Below are 21,482 nucleotides of genomic sequence, written 5' to 3'. Positions count from 1 at the left end.
CGGAGCGCCGGGCTGGCAGCGGCGGGGAGCCGCGGGGTCGGCCGGGGGCGAGCAGCGGGCGGCGCGGGGGGGCGGCGCGGGGGCGCGGGCGGGGAGGGGGCCGGGGGGAGCCCGCGGGAGGGGGAGGGGGAGGGAGGAACTTCCCAAAGTTGCGAGAACATGGCTACCTCGCCCGCCGAGCCGAGCGCGGGGCCGGCGGCCGGCGGGGAGGCGGCCGCGGCGGCGGCCGAGGAGGAGGAGGCGGAGGCGCGGCGGCTCCTGCGCACGCTGCAGGCGGCCGAGGGTGAGGCGGCCGCGGCCGGGGCCGGGGCGGGCGACGCGGCGGAGGGCGCGGGGTCCCCGGGCGCCGCGGGGTCGCCCCCCGAGGCCGCCGCCGCGCCGCCCGCGGGCCTGCGCTTCTCGCCGGAGCAGGTGGCCTGCGTGTGCGAGGCGCTGCTCCAGGCGGGCCACGCCGGCCGCCTGAGCCGCTTCCTGGGCGCGCTGCCCCCGGCCGAGCGCCTACGTGGCAGCGACCCGCTGCTGCGCGCCCGGGCGCTCGTGGCCTTCCAGCGCGGCGAGTACGCGGAGCTGTACCGGCTGCTCGAGAGCCGCCCGTTCCCCGCCGCGCACCACGCCTTCCTGCAGGACCTGTACCTGCGCGCGCGCTACCACGAGGCCGAGCGGGCCCGCGGCCGCGCGCTGGGCGCCGTGGACAAGTACCGGCTGCGCAAGAAGTTCCCGCTGCCCAAGACCATCTGGGACGGCGAGGAGACCGTGTACTGCTTCAAGGAGCGCTCGCGCGCCGCGCTCAAGGCCTGCTACCGCGGCAACCGCTACCCGACGCCCGACGAGAAGCGCCGCCTGGCCGCGCTCACCGGCCTCTCGCTCACGCAGGTCAGCAACTGGTTCAAGAACCGGCGGCAGCGCGACCGGACCGGGGGCGGCGGCGGCGGCGCGCCCTGCAAGAGGTGAGGGCGCCGGGGCGCGAGGGCGGCCTCTCCCGGGACGGGGGCCCCGCGGGCGCCCGCTGCCGCCGCCCGCGCGCCCGGCTCCCCCGGCGCCCCCGAGGGTCCGGGCTCGGGCCCGGGCCTCTGCCCGACATCCCGGCCCCTCCCGCCGAGGCCGAGGCCGGGGCCCCGCGCCCCGCGCCCCTGGAGGCGCCGGCCCGGACCCCGTCCGCGCGCGCGGCCACGGCGGCGGGGGAGGCCGCGGGGGACGCGCCGCGGAACGGGGGCGCGGCCGCCGTCCCCACCCCGCCGGGGGTTTCTTGGGGCCCCCCGGGCGCCCAGGCCCTGCCCGGACCGTTACTCGCCCTAACCCCCACCCCACCCCCAGGCCCGGCGGCGTGGCCCGGCGTCTGTCTTTGTTGTGAAACGTGAACCTTCGCCGGCTCCGGTTTCCCTGTAACCCAAGCCCTTCCCCTCCCACCCGAGCCGCCGGCCTCCCGCTCCGTCCCTGCCCCCGGGGGAGGGCGCGGCGGCCGCCTCCCAGCTCTCCCGCGCTCAGCCCGACCCGGCGCCTCGGGGGGTCGCGTCTCCGCCGCTGGGTCCCCCAGGCCAGGGGGGCGGGAAAGAAGGGCCTCTGCACCCCCCCCCCCGCCCCGGGCGCCAGCTGTGGCCCTAAGGCAGCGATATCAGAACCAGGTTTGCAGAACCTCCCACCCGGGCTCCGGGGGTGCACCGAGGAAGCTGGTTTTCTGCCCCCCGCAGTCGTGCGCTGAAGTGCAGACTGGGGAAGGGGGGCGGCGGGGTCAGCCTGGGCTCCCCGTGCGGCCCTCTGGGCATGGCGCTGGCCGCGGAGGCGCAGCTTCCAGGACCTCAATTTTCGATGCTTTCTCCGGCCAGCGAATCGGATGGAAACCCCACTACTGAGGATGAGTCGAGCCGCAGCCCCGAGGACCTGGAGAGGGGGGTGGCCCCGGTGGCTCCCGACGCCCCCGCGCAGGGCTCCATATTCCTGGCCGGGGCCGCCCCTCCTGCCCCCTGCCCGGCCTCCTCCTCCATCTTGGTGAACGGGAGCTTCCTGGCCGCCGGCAACTCCTCCGCGGTGCTCCTCAACGGGAGCCCCGTCATCATCAACAGCCTGGCCCTGAGCGAGGCCTCCAGCCTGGGCCCCCTGCTGCTCGCGGGGGGTGGGGGCGCCCCTCCGCCACAGCCCAGTCCGCAGGGGGTGAGCGAGGGCAAGACCTCCCTGGTCCTGGACCCTCAGACAGGGGAGGTTCGGCTAGAGGAGGCTCAGCGTGAGGCCCCAGAAACCAAGGGGGCCCAGGTGGCTGCCTCAGGGCCGGCTGGAGAAGAGGTGCCCGGGCCTCTGCCCCAGGTGGTGCCTGGCCCCCCACCCGCCTCCACCTTTCCTCTGCCCCCGGGACCAGTGCCTTCTGTGGCTGCTCCACAGGTGGTGCCCCTGTCCCCCCCCCCTGGGTACCCTGCCAGCCTGGGCCCTACCTCCCCGCTGTTGAACCTGCCCCAGGTGGTGCCCACCTCTCAGGTGGTGACCCTGCCCCAGGCTGTGGGGCCACTGCAGCTCTTGGCAGCTGGGCCGGGCAGCCCCGTGAAGGTGGCCGCCGCGGCGGGCCCTGCCAACGTGCACCTGATCAACTCCGGGGTGGGCGTGACCGCCCTGCAGCTGCCTTCGGCCACTGCCCCAGGTAGTACCCCTGTCTCTCTGGCTGGGGTGTGGGCTGGGCGGGGCGGGGGGCAGTTGTCTCAGGGAGGGCGCTCACCCCCCGGCGGGTCCGTGCAAGGTGGGCCCTCAGGGTCCAGAGAGAATCACTCCAGGGCCCGCCCTTCCACAGCGGCTCGCTGGCCTCTTCTCTCCTGGCCAGCTGACCCCCAGCCGTCTCTCCCCACAGGGAACTTCCTCCTCGCCAACCCCGTGTCGGGCAGCCCCATCGTGACGGGGGTGGCCGTGCAGCAGGGCAAGATCATCCTCACCGCCACCTTCCCCACCAGCATGCTGGTCTCCCAGGTCCTGCCGCCCACGCCCGGCCTGGCCCTGCCTCTGAAGCCAGAGACGGCTGTCTCCGTGCCCGAAGGGGCCCTCCCGGTGGCCCCCAGCCCCGCGCTCCCCGAGGCCCACGCCCTGGGGCCGCTGTCCGCGCAGTCTCCACCGCAGCCGCCGCCCGCCCCCGCCGCCCCGGCCCCCGCCAGCCTGCCCTTCTCCCCGGACTCCGCCGGCCTCCTGCCCGCCTTCCCGGCGCCGCCCGCCGAGGGGCTCATGCTGTCGCCCGCGGCCGTGCCCATCTGGCCGGCGGGGCTGGAACTGAGCGCGGGCACAGAGGGGCTGCTCGAAGCGGAGAAGGGGCTGGGGACGCAGGCCCCCCACACTGTGCTGAGGCTGCCCGACCCCGACCCGGAGGGGCTGCTCCTGGGCGCCACGGCGGGGGGCGAGGTGGACGAGGGGCTGGAAGCCGAGACCAAGGTCCTGACCCAGCTCCAGTCGGTGCCGGTGGAAGAGCCCTTGGAACTGTGAGCCCGGGCCTCGGCCCGTCTGCTGACGATGGTGCTCGCGGGGGGTGGGGGGGACAGGACGCTGCCTCGGAGCCCACGCGCCGCAGGTGCTCAGCCGCTCCGCTCCCTTGAGGTGCTGGGGCACCACCCCTCTGGCCCAGAGGCCTCCTGTTACAGCCCTTCCCTCGCTCTGCGCCCCGCACAGGCGGGAGATCTGGCGGGTCCTGGCTCTGGGGCCTCCGCCCCCCTCAACCTGGTACTAGCTGTGAGCTGAGATCCTGCCCCCTGGAGCCCCCTCCCTCGCCCTCCCCAAAACACTATTAATAGCTCCCACCCTCAGTGTTCTCAGAAGTGCCTGGAATCCCGGGCTGGGGGGGCCGTCCGTCGTCTGTCCTCCCGACGGACGCCCCCCAGCCGGGCCCTTCCTGCTGAAAGGGGTGCAGCGTGGGGGCCCGGGCGGCGTGCCCTTACCTCCCCCCGGACTGAAGCCCTCCCGACTGCGTCTGGCCCCAGACCAAAGATCCCTCACCCCAGGGGGAGCCCTGGCCCACGTCTAGTTTGTACCCAAAATCTTTATTTTTCTAGGACGTGTTACGTCTCCATTTCAATTAAAATAAAGTTAACTGCTAACTAGGGCCTCCGGGGGCAGGTCACCTTCCCAGCGGCAGAGGGAACCGGGCCGAGGTGCCTGGGGGAGGGGGGGGGGCTGTGGCCTGGGACTCAGGATCCAGGTTGCAGTCAGCCCCGGGGCTGAGGGACCTGGGGAGCAATCTTGACCTCTCCTGCTGGGAACCAGGCTCCACGTGCTTTATTTTGAAAACAATAACCTATACAGAGAAGGGGCGGGAGCAGAGGAGGGTGAGAACAGCACCGGGACCATCTGACTCCCGGCTGTGGGGAGGACGGGCGAGGGAGCCCTTACCAACCTGCCCTCCCCGCGGCGCTCGCGGGCGAACGGGGAAGGCTTGGGGTCAGCCAGTCCCCGCCGGCATCACCCAGAGGGGTGAGGCCCAGCAGGGGTGAGGCCGGGGTGGGGGGGGCACAGCCTGTTGTCACAGGCTCAGGGCAGAACAGGAGCTGCCGTGCAGTGGGAGCACCAGGCCGGCAGCCCTCAGACCCGGGGGGCAGGCGGCGGCAGGGCTGGCTTCGGGGCGCTGCGGGCCTTCTCCGCCAGAAGCTGGTAGAAGGGCTTGGGGGGCTCCCAGTCCTCGTCCTCGCTGCCGGAGCTCTCCTGCTTCACGATGCGGTTGTGCTGGCGGCTGAATCTGCGCGCCTTGATGCTGGGGACAGAGGCGGCGGGAGGGGCCCTCACTGGCTGCCCCTCTGGCCCCGGCGCTGGCCCGGGTCTGGGCTGACCAGCCGCCCTTCGGGAAGCTCCCCCGGCCACACGTGGACTCGGCCAAGGGCCCCGCCCTCCTGGGAGGTCAGTGAGCACCTGGCACCTGTGTCGGGCCAGGCTGGATGGCTGGGCGGGGAGGCGGAAGAGGTGCGGCCAAGCCCCCGGCGCCAAGGCCCAGTTTCCTGCTGAGGAGCTCCCTGCGGCCCAGGCGGTGGGGGAAGTGGAGGCCCGCGGGGGCCCACGTCCCGCATGAAGCTGTCTGTCCTTTGGAGCTACAGGTACAGCCCTTTTCCACCCCACGCCCCCCCCAGCTCTCGCACCAGTTTCTGACGCCCAAAGCGCCCACCCACGCCCAGCCTGGGGAGCCTGGGCCAGAGGCCGGCAGGGCCTCTCTCCCCGGCCGCGCGGGCTTCTCACCAGTAGGGTCTCCGCTCCTGCTGGGTCATCACCCGCCAGAGCTGGGCCAGCTCCTTGGTGGCAGCAGTGGACGCAGTACCAGGGCAGGCTCTGGAGGGGGAGGGGCGGGGTCAGGAGAAGCCGCAGGGTGCCTGGCTCTGGCGCCCGCACCCCTGTGCACCGAGGCTCTCTCAGAGCCGGGCAGGGAGGGACAAAGATGGCAGACACAGCCCCCGGCCCAGGGACCACATCTGACGCCATCTACCCCCTGAACACCTGTGCGGGAGGCCCCAAAACCTAACGTCCCAGCAAATCACAACAGGTAGAGTCCGGCTCCCCCAGTCATAGAAAAGCCCACCAAAAGGTTATTTTAAAAAGCCCCAAATCCTTCTTAGCGGCAACAAACCTCTGCACCTGGGGCACCTCCGAGCAGTGCATGCAGTCACCCCCCTTTTCCTGTTCTCCACCGTCTACCAAATACTCCGGCGCGTCCAGCCCTCACCCCAGTATTAAACCACCACACCCCTCATCTTTCAAGGTACATCAGCCAATGCATTCCCTTTTCCTGCAGCCTGGGCTGGGTTTCCCTGTTGCCTTCTCAGGTCTGATGAGGCACCTGGCCGGGCCAGGTGCTGGGGGAGACCGCGCCTGGGGGTCGTGGCTGCTCCCTAAGGGCGCATGCGTCAGGGCCCACAGGGCAGGCAGGGCCCGCAGGCCGAGGGGACCCCCACCCACCGGATATACTGCTTCCGGTTCATCCTGCAGAACATGATGAAGCCGTTGACGCACTTTTTCTTCATCTGGGTGGGGCCGGCGGCGGCCTTGCTCTCCTTGGGCTTCACAGGGCCCCGGCCCTTGCGGGCCTTTCTCCCGACTGTGGCCAGGGCGGGGGCCCGGCGGCTGGGGGTCCACGTGTAGTCGCCGTCGTCACTGGAGGACAGCAGGCCCTTGGGGTCGGCCTGGGCGTCCTGGGTGGGGGACAGAGGTGAGAGGGGGCGGGAGAGGCGGAACCCGCGTCTGGGGCCCGGCCTCCTCTCGCCTCCTGCCTCCATACCGACTCCGGGTCTGTGTCCGCGGAGCTGGGGCTGGCGGGCGCCCTGCCGTTGCCACTCAGCGGGAGGTAGCAGTGGTCCAGCGACACGGAGGACGGGCACAGGCCGTGGGGGCCGGGCGCGTCTTCGGGGGCCTCAGAGGGTTTGTCCTGGGGTGAAGGGGAGAGTTGGGAGGGGATGAGGGGGCAGCAGTGCCCCTGCTCACCGCCTCACGCCCCCACTCTGCCGTCCTTGGTGTAACGTGAGCTTCACCAAGCCGGGCGGCCTCACCCAGACACACCTGGACATTTCAAGCAAATGTTCCCCAGTCCCCACAGGTGGGAGATGGTGGGGCCCAGGCCCCCTGCATCCTGCTCTGGGGCGCTGTCTTTTCTCCTGTAGGTTTATCCTTCCCCACAGCCATGAGGCCTGGGCAAGTCTCACTCCTCTGAACATCAATTTCATCCACAGAACAGTAGTGGCCTCCACGCCCGAGAGCCCGAGAGCCCGCTGGGAGGCCTGCTTTTGTCTCTACCGTCAGTTCGGTCATTCACTGAAGTGGGAGGACTAACACACACTTTGGGGGGCCAGAGCTGGGGCTGCCTCCCCCTCAGATGATTGGTCTCCCTCAGAGGGTGGCTACGGAGGTCAGCCCAGAGGCCTGGGAGGTCCGTCCCCCTGAGGCTCCCGGGCTCCCTCTGCTGTGAGTTTCCTCATCTGTAAAATGGGGTCTTGAGAGCCCTGGCCCCTCTGAGCGGTGTAGTGTCTCGGGGACACCTGGTCGCCTCAAGCATTAATCCTTGTGTCCAGTTCACCGAGGACCCAGCACAGGGCAGGGGGCTGGCAGCAGCATGTGTGCAGAAGACAGCACAGCATGGAGGGTGGACAGGCACCTGGGAGCCTGAGGAGCGCAAGTGACGGATGGGGCGTGGGGGTGCCGGGAGCCGCTGGCCAGCTTGAGGTGGACGAGGGGCTCAGGCCTGTGGGCTTGTGCGTGGCAAGAGGATGGGCGTGTCCTGGAGTGAGGGGTAGGGGGTGGGCAGAGGCCTACCTTCCGTGGCTCCTCGAGCATGCTGGCCAAAGGCGAAGCCACAGGCTCTAACAGCACTTCCTCAAAGAGCGCTGTGGGGAGGGAGAGCAGAGGGGTGGCTGGCGGGGAGGGGCCTCTCATGCGCCTGCCTCTGGTGCATCCCGCCTGCTGGGGCCTGCTCTGGCTTTCTGCTTTGGGATCTCCTGCCCTGTTCAAGCCAAATGCACAGGCCAGGTCTCCTGGGTACCTCCAATCTGGGCAGGAGGGGGCTCCCCATGTGGCTTCCACGTGGGGCCTAGGGTGGCTCCCCCACTAAGCTGTGGGCTTCTGGACCAAGGGCCTGATGGGCTCACCCCTGGGATTCCACATTGCCCGACACGGTGCGTGTTACCACGAGTTTTCTGAGGGAGCCAAGGGTCGGGCCAGCCATGGACGTTCACCTTGAGTCAGGTACTCGGTGTCGTCCTCCAAGATCTGTTCAGGCAGCATTTTCCCCAGGGAGCTGAAGAGGGAAGGGCTGAGGCCCAGGATCTCGCTCAGGTGGCCTGTTACACTATAGTCGTCAATCTGGGGTGGCTCCAAGGCCAGTGGACTCCCTAAAAAGCACACATCAGGCTTCGGGGTATAGTCGGAGACTGTCCTCTCCCCTCTAATATGAAGCTGATACTGGGAGACAGTGCCAGACGCCGGGATGAGGTAACTATCCTCATTTTTGTCAATTCCTCACTTTGAGCCCTCGGTAGAGGAGACTGAGACGCCTGGTGTTGTGAGGGGGAAACTCCCCGCCAAAGAAATCAGTGTATCACAGCGCGCCAGACCCAAAGACCGGCAGCAGCCGCCTGGAGCTCTGGGGTAAGGCCAGGCTCAACAGAGAGTGGCGGCCGAGAAGTGGTGTGCGCCGTGGCTCCGTGACGTGGGCACGCCGTGCGCTTAGCAGGCACCTGGGCCTCCCCAATCCCCCTTTCCGGGGAATCCTCAGAAGGACGCTACCAAAGAGGCCCCACACCAGCCGATGAGGAGGGAGTTTCAGTCACCGTGCGGGCTGTCCTCTCGGGTCCAGGCAGGAAGCCAAGGGTCGGCGTTGGGGTCCTCCTTGTCCGCTTCCTCACTGGAGTCGAACACCAGCTTCTGTCTGCAAGAGGCGGGATTCAAGGGGCTGGGAACCGCTGTGTGAGCCCAGAGGGCGCTCCCCTATGCTGGCCACTGGGGGCAGAAGACTGAAGCAGCTGAGAGCAGCCCTCAAGGCGGCGATGAGAAGCTGGTGAGAGGGCCAGTGCTGTTTTGGGGGGAAAGGTGGGCAGGGCAGGAGGGAGGTCGGCTCTGAACTTGCCCTAAAGAATAGGTAGGGTCTTCCGGGTGGACAGGGAAACAGGCTCGCCTGGAACAGGGCTCCGTGGGCCGGGGCCTGGGTCGCGTGGTGAGTGGAGAATGTCTGCTGGTGCTGAGGTTAAGATTCATGGGGGAGGGGTTGGCAAGAAGAACTGGGGTCGGGGGTTTCTCGAAGGCTAGTTAGAACATTGGGCCCCTAGCCTGTGGGCACTAAGCAAAGCTTGAAGCAACAAGTTGGCAGGTGAAGGATGATGAGTTCGATGTGGCTGGACCAGTGAGGACCGGCTGGATGAGGTGGGGCAGGGCAGGGGGAGCCCAGAGGAGGCTGTGGCCTGGTCCAGCAGACAGGAAGCAAGGCTTCCCTCCGAGTTGATGACGTCTGCTACAGAGCTACACCCGCAGCTCCCCAGACACCAGTCAAGGAGGTAAACTGAGCTCATTTCTCACTACCCCTCAGCCATTCCAGACCAAATACCTCAGCATCGCCCCTCATAGCCCTAGGGTTTCCCTTACCTGGGAAAGGGCTGTGTCCTGTTGAGAAACTGGAGCCTCTGAGCCCCTTGCTGGTCCTCTAAGGCAGAGTAAGGCCCACCAGGCTGGGCTCTCTTTCCACAGCAGCAGCCTAAGGAGCAAGGCAGAACTTTCACTCCTGTGAGTGTGTCACCTCCAGACTCACGGGCAGGGCCTGCCACCACCTCCCCGCCAACCCATCCTAGTCAAAATTTCGGGCCTGGGTTGTGGCCAACCCAAGTCACCCCAGGTGTCTGGAATCTCACACCCCTATAAGAAGCTGCAAGGCAGCTAAAAACCACAAACGCAAGGTGAGGACGCCTGTGTGGTGTAAGAGTCTTATTCAGTCACCCTTGGCTGAAGGGAGCCTCTATTATTTACTTACTTGTCACACAGTTAAGTAAACTGGGGCATTGATCAAGTAATTTGCCCATGTCACACAACTCGTGAGAAGGACTGGAGGCCCTTGTCTCCAGTTTGGGTACAGTGCCCTGGAGCCCCAGGAAGCCTGGATCACTCTGGATGGTCCGGGCGGTGTGTGTGTGTGACTCCTACATGGGACAGTGTGGCCAGCACCTGGCACATGCCTGGGCGGAGGAGATGCTCGGGAGCAAGGGCAGGGTGGCCTGAGACCTTGCATGCACATTGGACCTGCTCACCCCCTCTTGCGCTATCCCCTCATCAAGCTGCACAGGGGCGAGGCATCTTGAAAGATTTTCTGATGACTTCAAGTGAAGTCTCAAGGAGAGGCCCTAACCCAGTTTGGTCATTGGCAGCCTGCGCAGGAGGGCAGCGCCCATCATGTCCCACTTGGACACCCACAACAGAGCCTGAAGGGGAAGGGAAACTGGGAAAGAGCCTGCCAACAGGACACTGAATCCCCAGCTACGAGGACTGGGCCTGGGACAGCTGAAGCCGCAGTCGCAGCAGACACATGAGCAGCTGCACGAACTGTGAGGAAAGAGGCCAACCTGAGGTGCCGCAGTGGACGCTGTTCTCAGCCACATCCAGCAACGTCAGCCAGGACCTGACGCCCTTTCTGTCGCCAGGAGGCAGAGGTGATGCAGCCTGGGGGAGACTGTAGGAGTAGGCGCAACTGGGAGGGGTGGTGGCCCCCAAGGCAGTTCCTCCTCGCTGCTCTGGGTATGGGGATTCCTGCTTCTTGGGCTTAACCGGGGCCAGATAGCGGCGGGGGTTCTGGGCCCGGCTGTGGCGTTCTGGAGAGCAGAGAGACAATGTCACACAGGGCTGGGCGCCTAAGCATGCCCAGAAGACGAGATGTACGTGCGTGGGTGTGTGTTTTTTCTCTTTCTCTGGTTCCAAGGCTCTGTTCCAAACCTTTGCCTGTCCTGGTCACTCACCAGCCCTCCCAGGTGAGCTGGGTCCATAGTGAGAGATCACCGAGTCGGGTGCTCCCTTCCCCTGACCACATGTTAGCAACCCCTGTGAGTCTTGAAAAGAGGCTGACCCCCGGGCACCAGCCCAGACCGGTGGGCCTGGCTTTCTGGGCGTCGGGCATTTCCTACAGCGTGCTGATGACGCAGGCGCGCAGCAGGGCTGGAGATCGGTGACTACATCCAAGTCCCGTTTTAGACATGGAGACTGAAGCCCATGAAGGAAAAGGCCCAGTCATGAGGCTGAGGCTGCCCCTAGGACTCTTGCCTTCCACATGTGGGTCTTTCCACTCCCCCAGGCTCCCCGCCATGCCCTGGCCCCGCAGGGACGGCTGCGTAGGAGGGCGGCTTCCATCGACTGCGACTGCGTGCTGACCGCGTGTCTGTCTGCTTGGGCATTGCGTCAGTGGGATGTACACAGGCTCTTATGCCTCAGACTGCCTGGTGGCGGGAACTCCATTCCCAGAGGACGCAGCTCAGGGATGGAGTGACCCCCGGGGCCTCAGCTGGTGAGGAGGGGCCAGGAGAGAAACCCAGGCTGGCTCACTGTGAAGGCTGGGGGGCATGTGGCATCACCATCATCGACAGTCTCCTGTTCCCCCCTGCTGCCCAGTCTGCCGCCTCGGGCAGCTTGTACCTGACTCCCAGGGCCACCACTTCTTCTGAGGTTTCCGGCAGGCTCCCTGCAGAGAGGACTTCCGAGAGTGTGGGGTGCTCAATGGAGTGGAGTGTCTTTGCCTTGCGGGTCCGGCCGCTGGGTTCCAAGCCAGCCCTCCTCCTGCAGGACGGAGGAGACAGGTCAGGCGCCCTCAGCCTTATGCCGTCCAGACGCCTGCCTTGCCGACAGTGCCTCCCAGCCCCAAGTGGGTGGCCAGCCATGGTCCCCAGGCTGATTTTACAAATGTGGAAACTGAGGCCCTGGGAGGAGATTGGACTTATCTGAGGTTGCAAAGCCAGGCAGCAAAAGTATAAACGAAAACTTGGGGTTTCCCTGAGCCATTCTGTTTTCAGCTAAGAGGAAAGACAGACTTGATGCTTCCCCATCCCAAGCCCACTCCTCCTGCCTGCCTTGAGACAGTGAGGGCTCCACTGCCCACCCTGGGGTGGCCCAGGGCGTCTCCCCCAGGCTCTCAGTTCACATCCCAAGCATACCTACTTCTGCCCACATCCTCAGCTACAGTGCTAGACTGGGCCTCATGGCCTCCTGTCCCAAACACTCTGATAAGTATCTTCATGATCTCCCCGACTCTCGGTCCTCACTTAATAACCAGCCCCCACACTAGAGGCCAGGATCCCTTAAAAAAAAAACAAAACAAAAACCCTGGCTTTCCTGGGGCTGACAGTCCTTCAGTAAGACTCATCTTCATCTCCTTCTACCTCCTCTCCCCCGGGCAGGGGCTCGTGCCTGACCTGTCTGGCTCTTGCCGTGGGTTTCCCACACCAGTAATGATGACAGCTGCCTAGCACAGGAAGACCTGCACGTGCCACGCACATGTCACAACACGTGTCCACTCTGGACCCTCACGACAAACAGAAGTCCTGGCACTGGCTCGGTTTTGCAGAGGAAGAAGCGAGGCCCACAGAGGTCAGGTGTCTGAGCCCAGACCTGGCCCTAGAGCCCTTGTGCAGTCTCAGTGCAGTGCCTCCAGGCACACCAAGCTGCCTGCCCACAATCCCATGTGTTTTCCCTCCTGCGGGCTCTTGCTCGGCCAGATGCTTCTGCCTAGCAGGATTCCCTCTTCCAACATCCTCGAAGGCCCAGCTCCTTCCTGCCAGTCTTCCCAGACATCTCCAAGTTCCTGACTTTGTCCCCTGCACCAGCTGGGAGGTCTGGGAGGGCCTCCCGTGAGGCACTTAGTGTCCCTGACAGCCAGAACAATACTTTGCTCGAGCAGGCACTGGGAAGCGTCGCCTGAACCTACTTACCCCGAAGTGTACTGTCCCCATCGGTGGTGTAGATTTTGAGCAAGGCCTTGGCCACATCGATGTTCCTCTGGAGGAAGTGGATGTAGTGCAGGACATGCAGCAGAATCTCCTTCTACTCCCAAAAGAAAGGCAGAGTGAGCACGGGAGCAGGGCCCAGGTGTGAGGCCGCTGACACCAGAGAGCGAAAGGCTCCTGGACCACAGCCATCCCCCCGCAGAGTCCCTCTTCCGCTGTCCAGGCCTCCTTGGGCCCGTGATGGCGGGAACTGAGGCCCCACGTGGGGAAGGGATGCTCGCTGGTGACAGAGGAAGTGGCACAGCTGGGATCTGAAGCCAGGTGTGCCTGGCTTCCCTCCTCTCTCCTAGTTCCCCTCACTGGCTTCTCCTCCTCTGAGCCTCAGCACCTCGGCAAAGTGCTCTCCCCTGCAGAAGCTCTCCAGCCCCCACCCCTCTTGCCAGGCTGGGGCAGGTGTCCCTTCTCAACGCACCTGTAATGCCCTGGACCTGTTCCCCCCACACTGCCACCTAATCTTCTGCTCACACAGGATACTCGCCGCTGACCGGGAATGAGGTGAGGGTGGAGACTGTTGTGGCCCACTGACCTCTGTGTCCCAAGCACACGGAGTCAAGAGGCAGCCTAGCAGGGATGGCAAAGGGATGATGCCTTGGCAGTGGGCATGGGGCCTTCTGCTGCTGCGGGCATCACCACCTGGCCACCAAATGCCAACTGAACTGGTCCTGAGAGGCTACGCTAAAGAGACTGCAGCTCACACAGGACCAGGTACGGAGCGGGATGCAGCCTATTGGGGTCACCTGTGTGGCTCATAGTCTACTCGGGACAACAGACTTTAATAAATTCACATGTCACCCAAGTCACCTGCTGCGTGAGCAGCACTATGAATAAAGGAGTGTCACGAGAGACTCTGAAATGAGACTTGGTATCTGCAAAGGGTGCTCTGAAGCAGCAATTAAAATGAGACCAGAGGCCTCCCTGGTGGTACAGGTGGTTGAGCACAGCTCTGTGAGGCTGTCCTCAGCCTCTGCAGCACCGGTTTGATCCTGGGCCACCGGCGAGGGTCCCACATGGCATGCAGACCACTCCTGCCGCCCGCTGCTCCCCTCAGCAGTGTACTTCGGTCCTTCTGCCTGCTCTGTTCCCCGCTCTGGCTCTGGTGAGTTCTCTCACCCTCCCATGCTTCTGACTGTACCCAGTGCTTGTGTAAATTAAAAAAAAAAAAAAAAAAAAGTAGCCCAAAGAATGAAAGGCGCTGGCCTGGATGGAGGTGAGGGGGGAGCGCCAGGAGGGAGGTTTGGGATTGAGCTGGATCCCCACATCAGAAAGGATGTCACCGACATGCCCCAATCCACAGGAGGGCGCGTCTTCCTGTCATTCAGGGACTCACGGGACAGCTGAGCCTCTGTTAGTTAGAGGACCTGGGCCCCTCTGCCACTTACTGGGGGCAGGTCATGTGACTTCCTCCAGCCTCAGTTTTCTCACTTGTGCACTGGGAATGAGGATATTCAGGAGGAGAAGATTTTTTTTTAAGGGTCAAGCCATTTTATTGAGGGGCTCCGAGAGAGGGAAGATGGGAGGAGGGAGACCAGATCCCATGGGGCTCTCCCCGGCTTCCCAGTCAAAGAAAGCAGAAAGGACCATTATTGGGATGAAATAAATGTGTGTGAAAATGCCCAGCACAGAGCCTGACACATCAGTTGCTCCAGAAATGCTTAGTCAATGTTCGCCCAAGACCCCCGTCACCAGGTTCTCGAGGGATTACGTGGGGACCTCCTCTAAATGTTGATAACCAGACTGTGGGTTTTTCGAAAGCAAACACTGTTTTTTTGGCTTATTATCTCCAACAACATGCTTGGCGCATGGTTGGGGCTCCCTGGGCTGACGACTGCAAACTGGGAGGTGACGTGACACGTTCGTTGGTTACTGTTGCTGGTGTAAAGGCTTTGCGGAGAAGGCAACTGGGGGTCATCTCAGAGCAGGCCCCCCTCTCAGAGGGCTCTGTAAGAGATACCCAAGAATTCTTTGCCTCCCCTTGTTGTGACCACAAATTTCTGATAGCCAATAATCTCCCCACAAATGGTTGATGAATGAATAAGTGAGTGAGAAGAAATACAGCAAAACAAGAGCACGCCAGCCTTCCAGACCGCTGAGTCTCCTATCCAGGTGTTCCCCTGGGAGCAGGGTGATGGCTCGGCAGGAAGATACATCTAAGTAGCCACGGGGACAAGCATAGAGCTTCATCTACTCTCACCTCTGGAGAGGACTCCTACGAGTCACAAAACAAGGGACCCAGGCAGCAAGTGACATTTATTCAGGGCCAGTCATGGCTATTGTGTCATTCTGACTTCACAGTATCTCTGGGAAGTGACAGTTATTTTTCTCTGTTTTACAGATAAGACAACTGAGACTCAAGAGCTACGCAGAGGGGCCTGCCCAGAGCTCTGCAGGTATGCAGCCGGGGAGCTCAAGCCCATGGCCGTTTGACTCCCCAAACGGTAACCTCTGCCTGGCATCTTGCGTGTTTCCCCAATCGCCCCCCCTCCTTCAGTCCCCATACCTTGGTGAGCTTCTTGGTGCCATTCTTCAGGGCCATAGGGAGCAGCAGTGCCAGCTCTTGCAGTTTGCTGGTGTGATTCTTTCTCTGCTTCCTGTTGTTAGGGAAAAGGCTGGTTTGGGTTCGAACATTCAACGTGGTATTTGGCCTCTGACTCCCAAACCTCCTGTTCTCAGCATCCTCATCTCGGAACACTGCCTACCCCAGCCAGAATCCCAGGCTGGACTCACTGCTCTCCCTTAGCCGCTTACCCAGTCAGTCATCAAACCTTGTCCATTGTGCCTCCAGTCCCATCCCCCTAACACCACCACCCAGGCCCAAGTCCATGTTTCTCGTCCTAGTCCACTCCCTCCATCCCGCCCCAGCCTCAGAGGCATGGAGTAGAGCCATACTCTACTCCAGTCAGGGTGATCTGGTAGAAAGCAAGGAAGGAAAAATATCAGGGTCTACTGAAGTTGAAGATGTTATCTGACGCAAATCTGATCAGTTTCTCTCATTTCCTCAGGCTCAGAGATGATCAAACAGACTAAACACACTAGTGTGTATAAACTCAGCCACACTGAGCCTGACACATTGGTTGTCTAAAGAGCACTTCAAACCTCTTGATGTCATTCATTATTAAGGATCAGTTTCAAACCTTCAATGTGGCTGACAAAGCCCCTGCTGGCCTGGCCTGGCCGACCATTCTGTTCTCATCTCTTACTTTCTTGGCGTCTCTCACCAGCGGAGTCGAACTCCACAGGACAGTGAGCTACCTCTGCTAAGGCCCGCCAAGTGGTTCCTGCACTGGGCTGTCCACTGGGCGGGGCACCACAGTATCTCTATTACCCCAGGGTCTGGTCCATTTAAGGAAATCAATGCATATTTGCTAAAGGAAAGACTCAACAAGGGCATGAAAGAAGCTGACTCCTCGGCAGCTGTAGAATTTCCGGGGCCTTGAATTCATAATTCATTATCTATCCATGCGCATGTACCTCCACCCAACGCTCCTACCAGATGGACACACACAGAGTTGGATTCTCCCAGATTACATGCCACTGCACTGCTCATGCTGCTCCCCTGGGAATGCCCACCACGTCTGTCTCCCCCAACCCTCGTCTCTCCTTCCTTCAGGGCCCAGTTCACTGCCATGTGCCCAGGAAGTCTCCCCTGGCCTCCTCACCTTCCTCCCCCACTCTGAGTGCCCACGGCGCTTTGTGTCCGTTGCATCGGACCAGACACAAGCACGCTCTTTATTTCGTGCATTTACTCTACTCTACACGCAGCCCCTGCTCACACCCGCAGGAGTCCTCTTTGCCAGTTCTGGTGTGGATGCCATGGGGAGGGTGAGGAGTCAGTCTCCTTTGAGGAGATAGAGGGTCGTGTGGGAGACACACTTAGCTCTCTAACCCAATCCTGAAGCCCCAAAGATACTTTCTCATTTACTCATTCGGCAGTTACTCGTTGGGCACTTCTACGTGCTGGGAACTGATAGGTGACAGGGATAAAAGTATAAGAAATACAGCCCCATCAGAGCTCATCGTCTAGTCAGGGATAATGCCATTATTCTCAAATTGTCACACACAAACAAAATTGCAAGGTGGGCCAGGATCAAATGAAAATGGGGGGCCCCTTGTTCAAAAATTAAGGACTTCAGGATGGTGAGAGCAGAGCAATAAACGAAGCACCAGACTCTTTAAGCATAAGGCCCGTGACGGCCTGGGTTGCACCCCATGAAGCTGGCCCTGATGGGGCAAAGGAGGAAGGTTGGTGGTGATACACAAGGTTGTCATAAGGGGCTGTGATGTAATGGGGTCTTCCCTGAGGAGGTGGACTTGGCCAGAACCTGTTCTGAGGGATCAGTGGCAGAGGGAAGAGAACATGTCAGAGGTGAAGGCCCCGTAGCACCAGGGAGCATGGGGAATTAAAAAAAAATAAGGCCAGAGTTTCTGGAGCAAGGGACAAGGAGTCCTTGGGGTGAGATGGGGCTGGAGAAAGAGAGAGGGGTCAGATGAGGGAGGGTTTTGTCGGCTCTTAGTACAGAAGAGCTTTGCCTTTATCTTAAGACCAAGGGGAAGCCATTAAAGAGCTCCTTGCAGGGAATGACATTAGTAGCACCTCCCCTCAAGCCTGCTATGACCCCGGAGGCTGTACATACTAGTCATTGAGTGAAAGAAAAAAAGAATCAAGTGGTCTCTAGTCCCCTCCTGGTGGAAACCATGACTTTGAGGAACAGAATTCTGTCCTTGGGGGAAAATTGAGTAGGCTGACCTCTGTGTCCAGGTCTTTTATTTACCACTTTCCTTCTGTTCTAGAGGAGTCCCTTGAAGCCCCAGTGAGAAATAACACACAAAGCAAGGCAGAAAGTGTCAGTCCAGTTCTCTTTAAGTTCAAGATGCTGATTGACTGTGTCTGAGAAAAAGGGAATCATACCCACCGAAGTCCCTAGATGTTTACTTTGGGTTTTGCAAAGCATCAAGGGGAACTGCTGTGCAAACACAGAAGTTCAAGAGGAAGAAGTTAAAGGAAAAAAAGGGTGACTAGGAATCGAAATCCTGGCATTTCCAGACAGCAGTCCCGAATAAAATAGGTGTGACCTGGACTGCACCCACAGGCCCCCAGGAGTCAGCACTCCTTCCCACGGGTGACCCCTTGCTGGATGGTTCTGGTTTTAGCCAATTTTTTTCCCAACAGTCTCTCTTTTTTTTTTTTAAACGGGCGGCAGGGGAGGTCTGCGCACCATGTGGGACCCTCGCCGGTGGCCGGGGATCAAACCGGTGCTGCAGAGGCTGCGGACAGCTTCGCAGCCCAGCGCTCAACTGCTGCGCCACTGGGGAGGCCCCAGTCTCTATCATTTTTTCCCACTAAACCCAGCTGTGCCCTGTAGGTCTGCAGGCAACAGGTCCAGTCCTGGTTCTGTTTCTCTAAATGGACAGGTTTGTGTTTGCTGCAGGGCCTTTACTATTCCTGCTCCTGGAATGTTCTTTTGCCTGGGTCTTTACACAGTTGGCTTCTTTTTTGCCACTCAGCACTGTGCTTAAATGTTACCTCCTCAGAGAGAGGCCTTTTCAGACTACGTTCTTTGTCACAGCCTCCTATTGCTTATCAGCATCTGACATCTTTCTTTATTATAAACTCCACAAGGGCAGGGATTGTCTTTTTTATTTATTGCTATATCTCAGGCACAGTGAGCATAGTTCCTAGGGCCTCTGATACTTTTAGGGGCTCATGAGAATGTTTCAATTTCTTTAAAATCAGAAGAGAAAAACAGGAATCTAATCCAATTAGTATATTCATCATACGCTGATGCTGCCATAAACTATGATTTTTATTTATTTTTATTTTTTTTAAGATTTATTTATGAATACTAGAGCTGGGGCACAGGCCAGAGATGGGGGTGGTGGTGAGAGGATTCACTGGAGACAGAGCGGGGAACAGAACAGGCAGACAGACTGAAATATACTGCTGAAGGGAGCAGTGTGTGAGCAGGAGGGGTCTGCTTCTCCATGTGGGTTGCTCTCTGGCTGCCGGGGATCGTACTCGTGCTTCAGAGGCTGCAGATTACTTCATAGTGTGGTGCTTAACCCCTTGCACTGCCAGGGAAGCCCTAAACTATGATTTTTATTTTTATTTTTTTAAAGATTTATTTATTTATTTTATACAAGAGCTGGGGTACAGGCCAGAGGCGTGGGAGGGTGAGAGGATTCACCAGAGACAGAGCGGGGAACAGAATAGGAAGACTGAAGAAATACACTGCTGAGGGGAGCAGTGGGCCAGACAGGAGAGGTCTGCTTCACCATGTGGGAGTCTCACTGGCCGGCGGGGATCAATCCCACAATGCCAAGGCTGACAGACAGCGTCACAGTGTGGCGCTCAACCCACTGTGCCACCGGGGAGGCTCCCTAAACTATGATTTTTAAATGGAGAAAAGGGACCAAGAAGCTAAAACTGCCGACAGTCACAGAAGTCACAATGGAGACCTGGCTGCACCCCCTAGCTCTTCCAGTAATGCCTGGCACTTAGCAGGTGCTCGACAAAATAATGATGGCATTAATGAGGGCTCCTTCCACCTTGTGAAGGCCTTCTGGCTTTGAAAGGGCAAATGACTCTGATTCCTCTTCCTCTTCCCAGGGCTAATCAGCCCAAACTCTCCCTAGTCCCTTTTTATCCAAGAGCTGGCCCGCATTTCTCATACCACAAATAGGAAAACCAGCTCCTAATTTGCTTAAACATGCTTAAGAATTTAAGAATTGGGGCAGCCCCTAAGTGGGACAAAGCAGGAGGCAACCCCAAGAGTCAGCATAATGGCTGGTTATAAGCATCAGCTTTGGAAGCAGACAGACCTGGACTGATATCCCAGCTCTGCCACTGGCTGTTGACTTTGGGCAAATACTTTCAAATCTGAGTCTATTTTTCTGTCATTTATAAAATGGAGATGGCTAGAAAGTTTGATCTTGTCTGGAAGGTGTTTAGCACAGCAACTGGCAAGGTGGACAGTCATCCGTCAGAACGACTTAGGAATAAGCAATGTTGGACAAAGAGGTGGAAGTATTATATTGGAAGGCTGGGGTTGATAAGTATTGTTTTGGTTGACCAACATCTAACCCCATATTTTCTGACTACAGTACTTCAATTTTCCTTTGTAAACCACCCCTCCCCCGACTCTCAATCCAGGAGAGGATGACCCTTGTCTCCCATTCCACTAGGGGGCACCCAACCCAGATCAGTGGGTTTGGTCAAGCAGATTCAGTGGATCTGGGAAAGAGATCCCTACTGCTGGGGTTGGCAGGATATGGACCTGGGGCTGCTGGGGGCCATCTTGTCTCCACAAAGCCAAAGCCTGCTTGAGAAGGAAGCCAACACAGCCAACAGCAGAGCCAAGGAGAGATAGATTCCTGGCACCATCATTTAACCCCCACCCTGGAACCAGCCAAGCCAAATGGCCCTGAATTTTTTGCTGAAAGGATTCAAATTATAAATTATAAAAGGATTCTGTTTTGGGCCTCCCCGGTGGCGCAGCGGTTGAGCGCTGGGTTGCGAAGCTGCCCGTGGCCTCTGCGGCGCCAGTTCGATCCCCGGCTGCTCCCCGGCCACCGGAGGAGGGTCCCGCATGGCGCGCAGACCTCTCCTGCCGCCCGCTGCTCCCCTCAGCAGTGTACTTCAGTCCTTCTGCCTGCTCTGCTCCCCGCTCTGGCTCGGGTGAATTCTCTCACCCTCCTGCGCTTCTGACTGTACCCAGTGCATGTATAAACAAAAACAAACCAACAAACAAATAAATAAATAAATAAAATACGTGCCTCTTTAAAAAAAAAAAAAAAAAGGATTCTGTTTTATGCTTAAGCCAGTTTTAGCATGAACAGGTGTCTGTTCATTGCAGTTAAGCATTTTTATTTAATACAACAAATCCAAATCTAGAAAGGGGGGCAACAGATGCAGTATTGGTGATCTCCAGGCTTCCAGAGGGGAGGGCATTCTTCTTTTTTTTCATGGTGCTCCTTCTGAGCACAGTACCTAAGTAGAGAACCTGAACAAAGCAGATGCTTAACTTTGGAGTTAAAAATGAAGGAAAGATGGATGGATGGACACAAAGTCACCAGGGGGAGGTGACAGAGGTTAAGATGAAGTCTGGCTTTGTTTTCTTTATCCAGACATTGAAGGAAGGGAGAAATCTGATTGAACTCTCAATCTGCTGTGAAAATCCCCTTTCTAAAATTCCTGACACTTGGTAAGTGCTAGGTGGCTGAATGACTGACTATGTAAATAAAAGAAAGGGAGAAAGGACATATCAGAAACTTAGAATCAAAGCCTGCAAGGGCTTAGAGATTATCTTCACCAACCATCTCAGCGTTATCTCATCTTGAAAATGCTGGCAATATTCACTCCTACTTCCTGGAGTTGTGGAAGGATTAGAAGATACCATGCAAACAAAAGGCTTTGCAGACTCTGGCAAACAATAACTGCTCAGTGAACACTGTTAGTACTATTCAACCAGGGTAAGTGGAGCCGATAGGGAGACGGGCTGGGGAGAGCCCTTACCTGTCATTGGGACTCAGGGGGCTGGCTCTGGGCCATTCAGGGGAATACAAGAGTCTGCTGGAACCCCACATCTGAAAAGAGGGAAAGAGAATTATTAGTGACTTCTGAGGTTCCAAGAGGAATGGGCAGCCTGGGCATCATTTCCCACCTAGTGTTCCTGAGAACATCCTGAGATCCTGACGAGGCCCAAACCCCGACAAATACAGGAGCAGAGGCCAGATTAAACCATGACCACTGAAACTGAAGCCCATCAATCCCAAACTGTAAATGTGTGCCCTAAAATCATCACCTGGGGGCCTCCCTGCTGGCGCAGGGGGTTAAGCATCGCACTATGAAGCAATCCGCAGCCTCTGCAGCATGAGTTTCCCCGGCCCGCCAGGGAGCAACCCACATGGCGCAGCAGACCTCTCCTGACTCGCCCGCTGCTCCCCTCAGCAGTGTACTTCAGTCAATCTGCCTGTTCTGTTCCCCGCTGTCTCTGGTGACCCCTCTCACCCCCCCGCATCTCTGGCCTG

The 21,482-nt window shown here is 59.8% G+C and overlaps 2 protein-coding genes across 2 annotated transcripts; one reads left to right on the top strand and one right to left on the bottom strand.

The window, feature by feature from the left end:
• Nucleotides 1-159: 159 nt before the first annotated feature.
• Nucleotides 160-3,450, top strand: SIX5 (SIX homeobox 5; the record flags this gene model as incomplete). Its single annotated transcript, XM_084257680.1, has 3 exons — nt 160-947; nt 1,824-2,626; nt 2,831-3,450. The coding sequence occupies 3 exons, from the start codon at nt 160-162 to the stop codon at nt 3,448-3,450; spliced, it is 2,211 nt and encodes a 736-aa protein (XP_084113806.1).
• A 1,062-nt stretch (nt 3,451-4,512) lies between these two features.
• Nucleotides 4,513-21,038, bottom strand: MEIOSIN (meiosis initiator; the record flags this gene model as incomplete). Its single annotated transcript, XM_084256952.1, has 13 exons — nt 4,513-4,708; nt 5,185-5,274; nt 5,899-6,131; nt 6,203-6,364; nt 7,246-7,316; nt 7,665-7,820; nt 8,259-8,356; nt 9,067-9,175; nt 10,035-10,280; nt 11,095-11,235; nt 12,384-12,495; nt 14,956-15,046; nt 20,968-21,038. The coding sequence occupies 13 exons, from the start codon at nt 21,036-21,038 to the stop codon at nt 4,540-4,542; spliced, it is 1,749 nt and encodes a 582-aa protein (XP_084113078.1). The 3' UTR covers nt 4,513-4,539.
• Between the last annotated feature and the right edge of the window lie 444 nt (nt 21,039-21,482).

The sequence above is a fragment of the Talpa europaea genome, assembly GCF_964194135.1.
Source record: "Talpa europaea genome assembly, chromosome: 16".
Lineage (NCBI taxonomy): Eukaryota > Metazoa > Chordata > Mammalia > Eulipotyphla > Talpidae > Talpa > Talpa europaea.
Note: the sequence above shows the minus strand (reverse complement) of the source record. Positions and strands in the feature narration are given on the sequence as shown.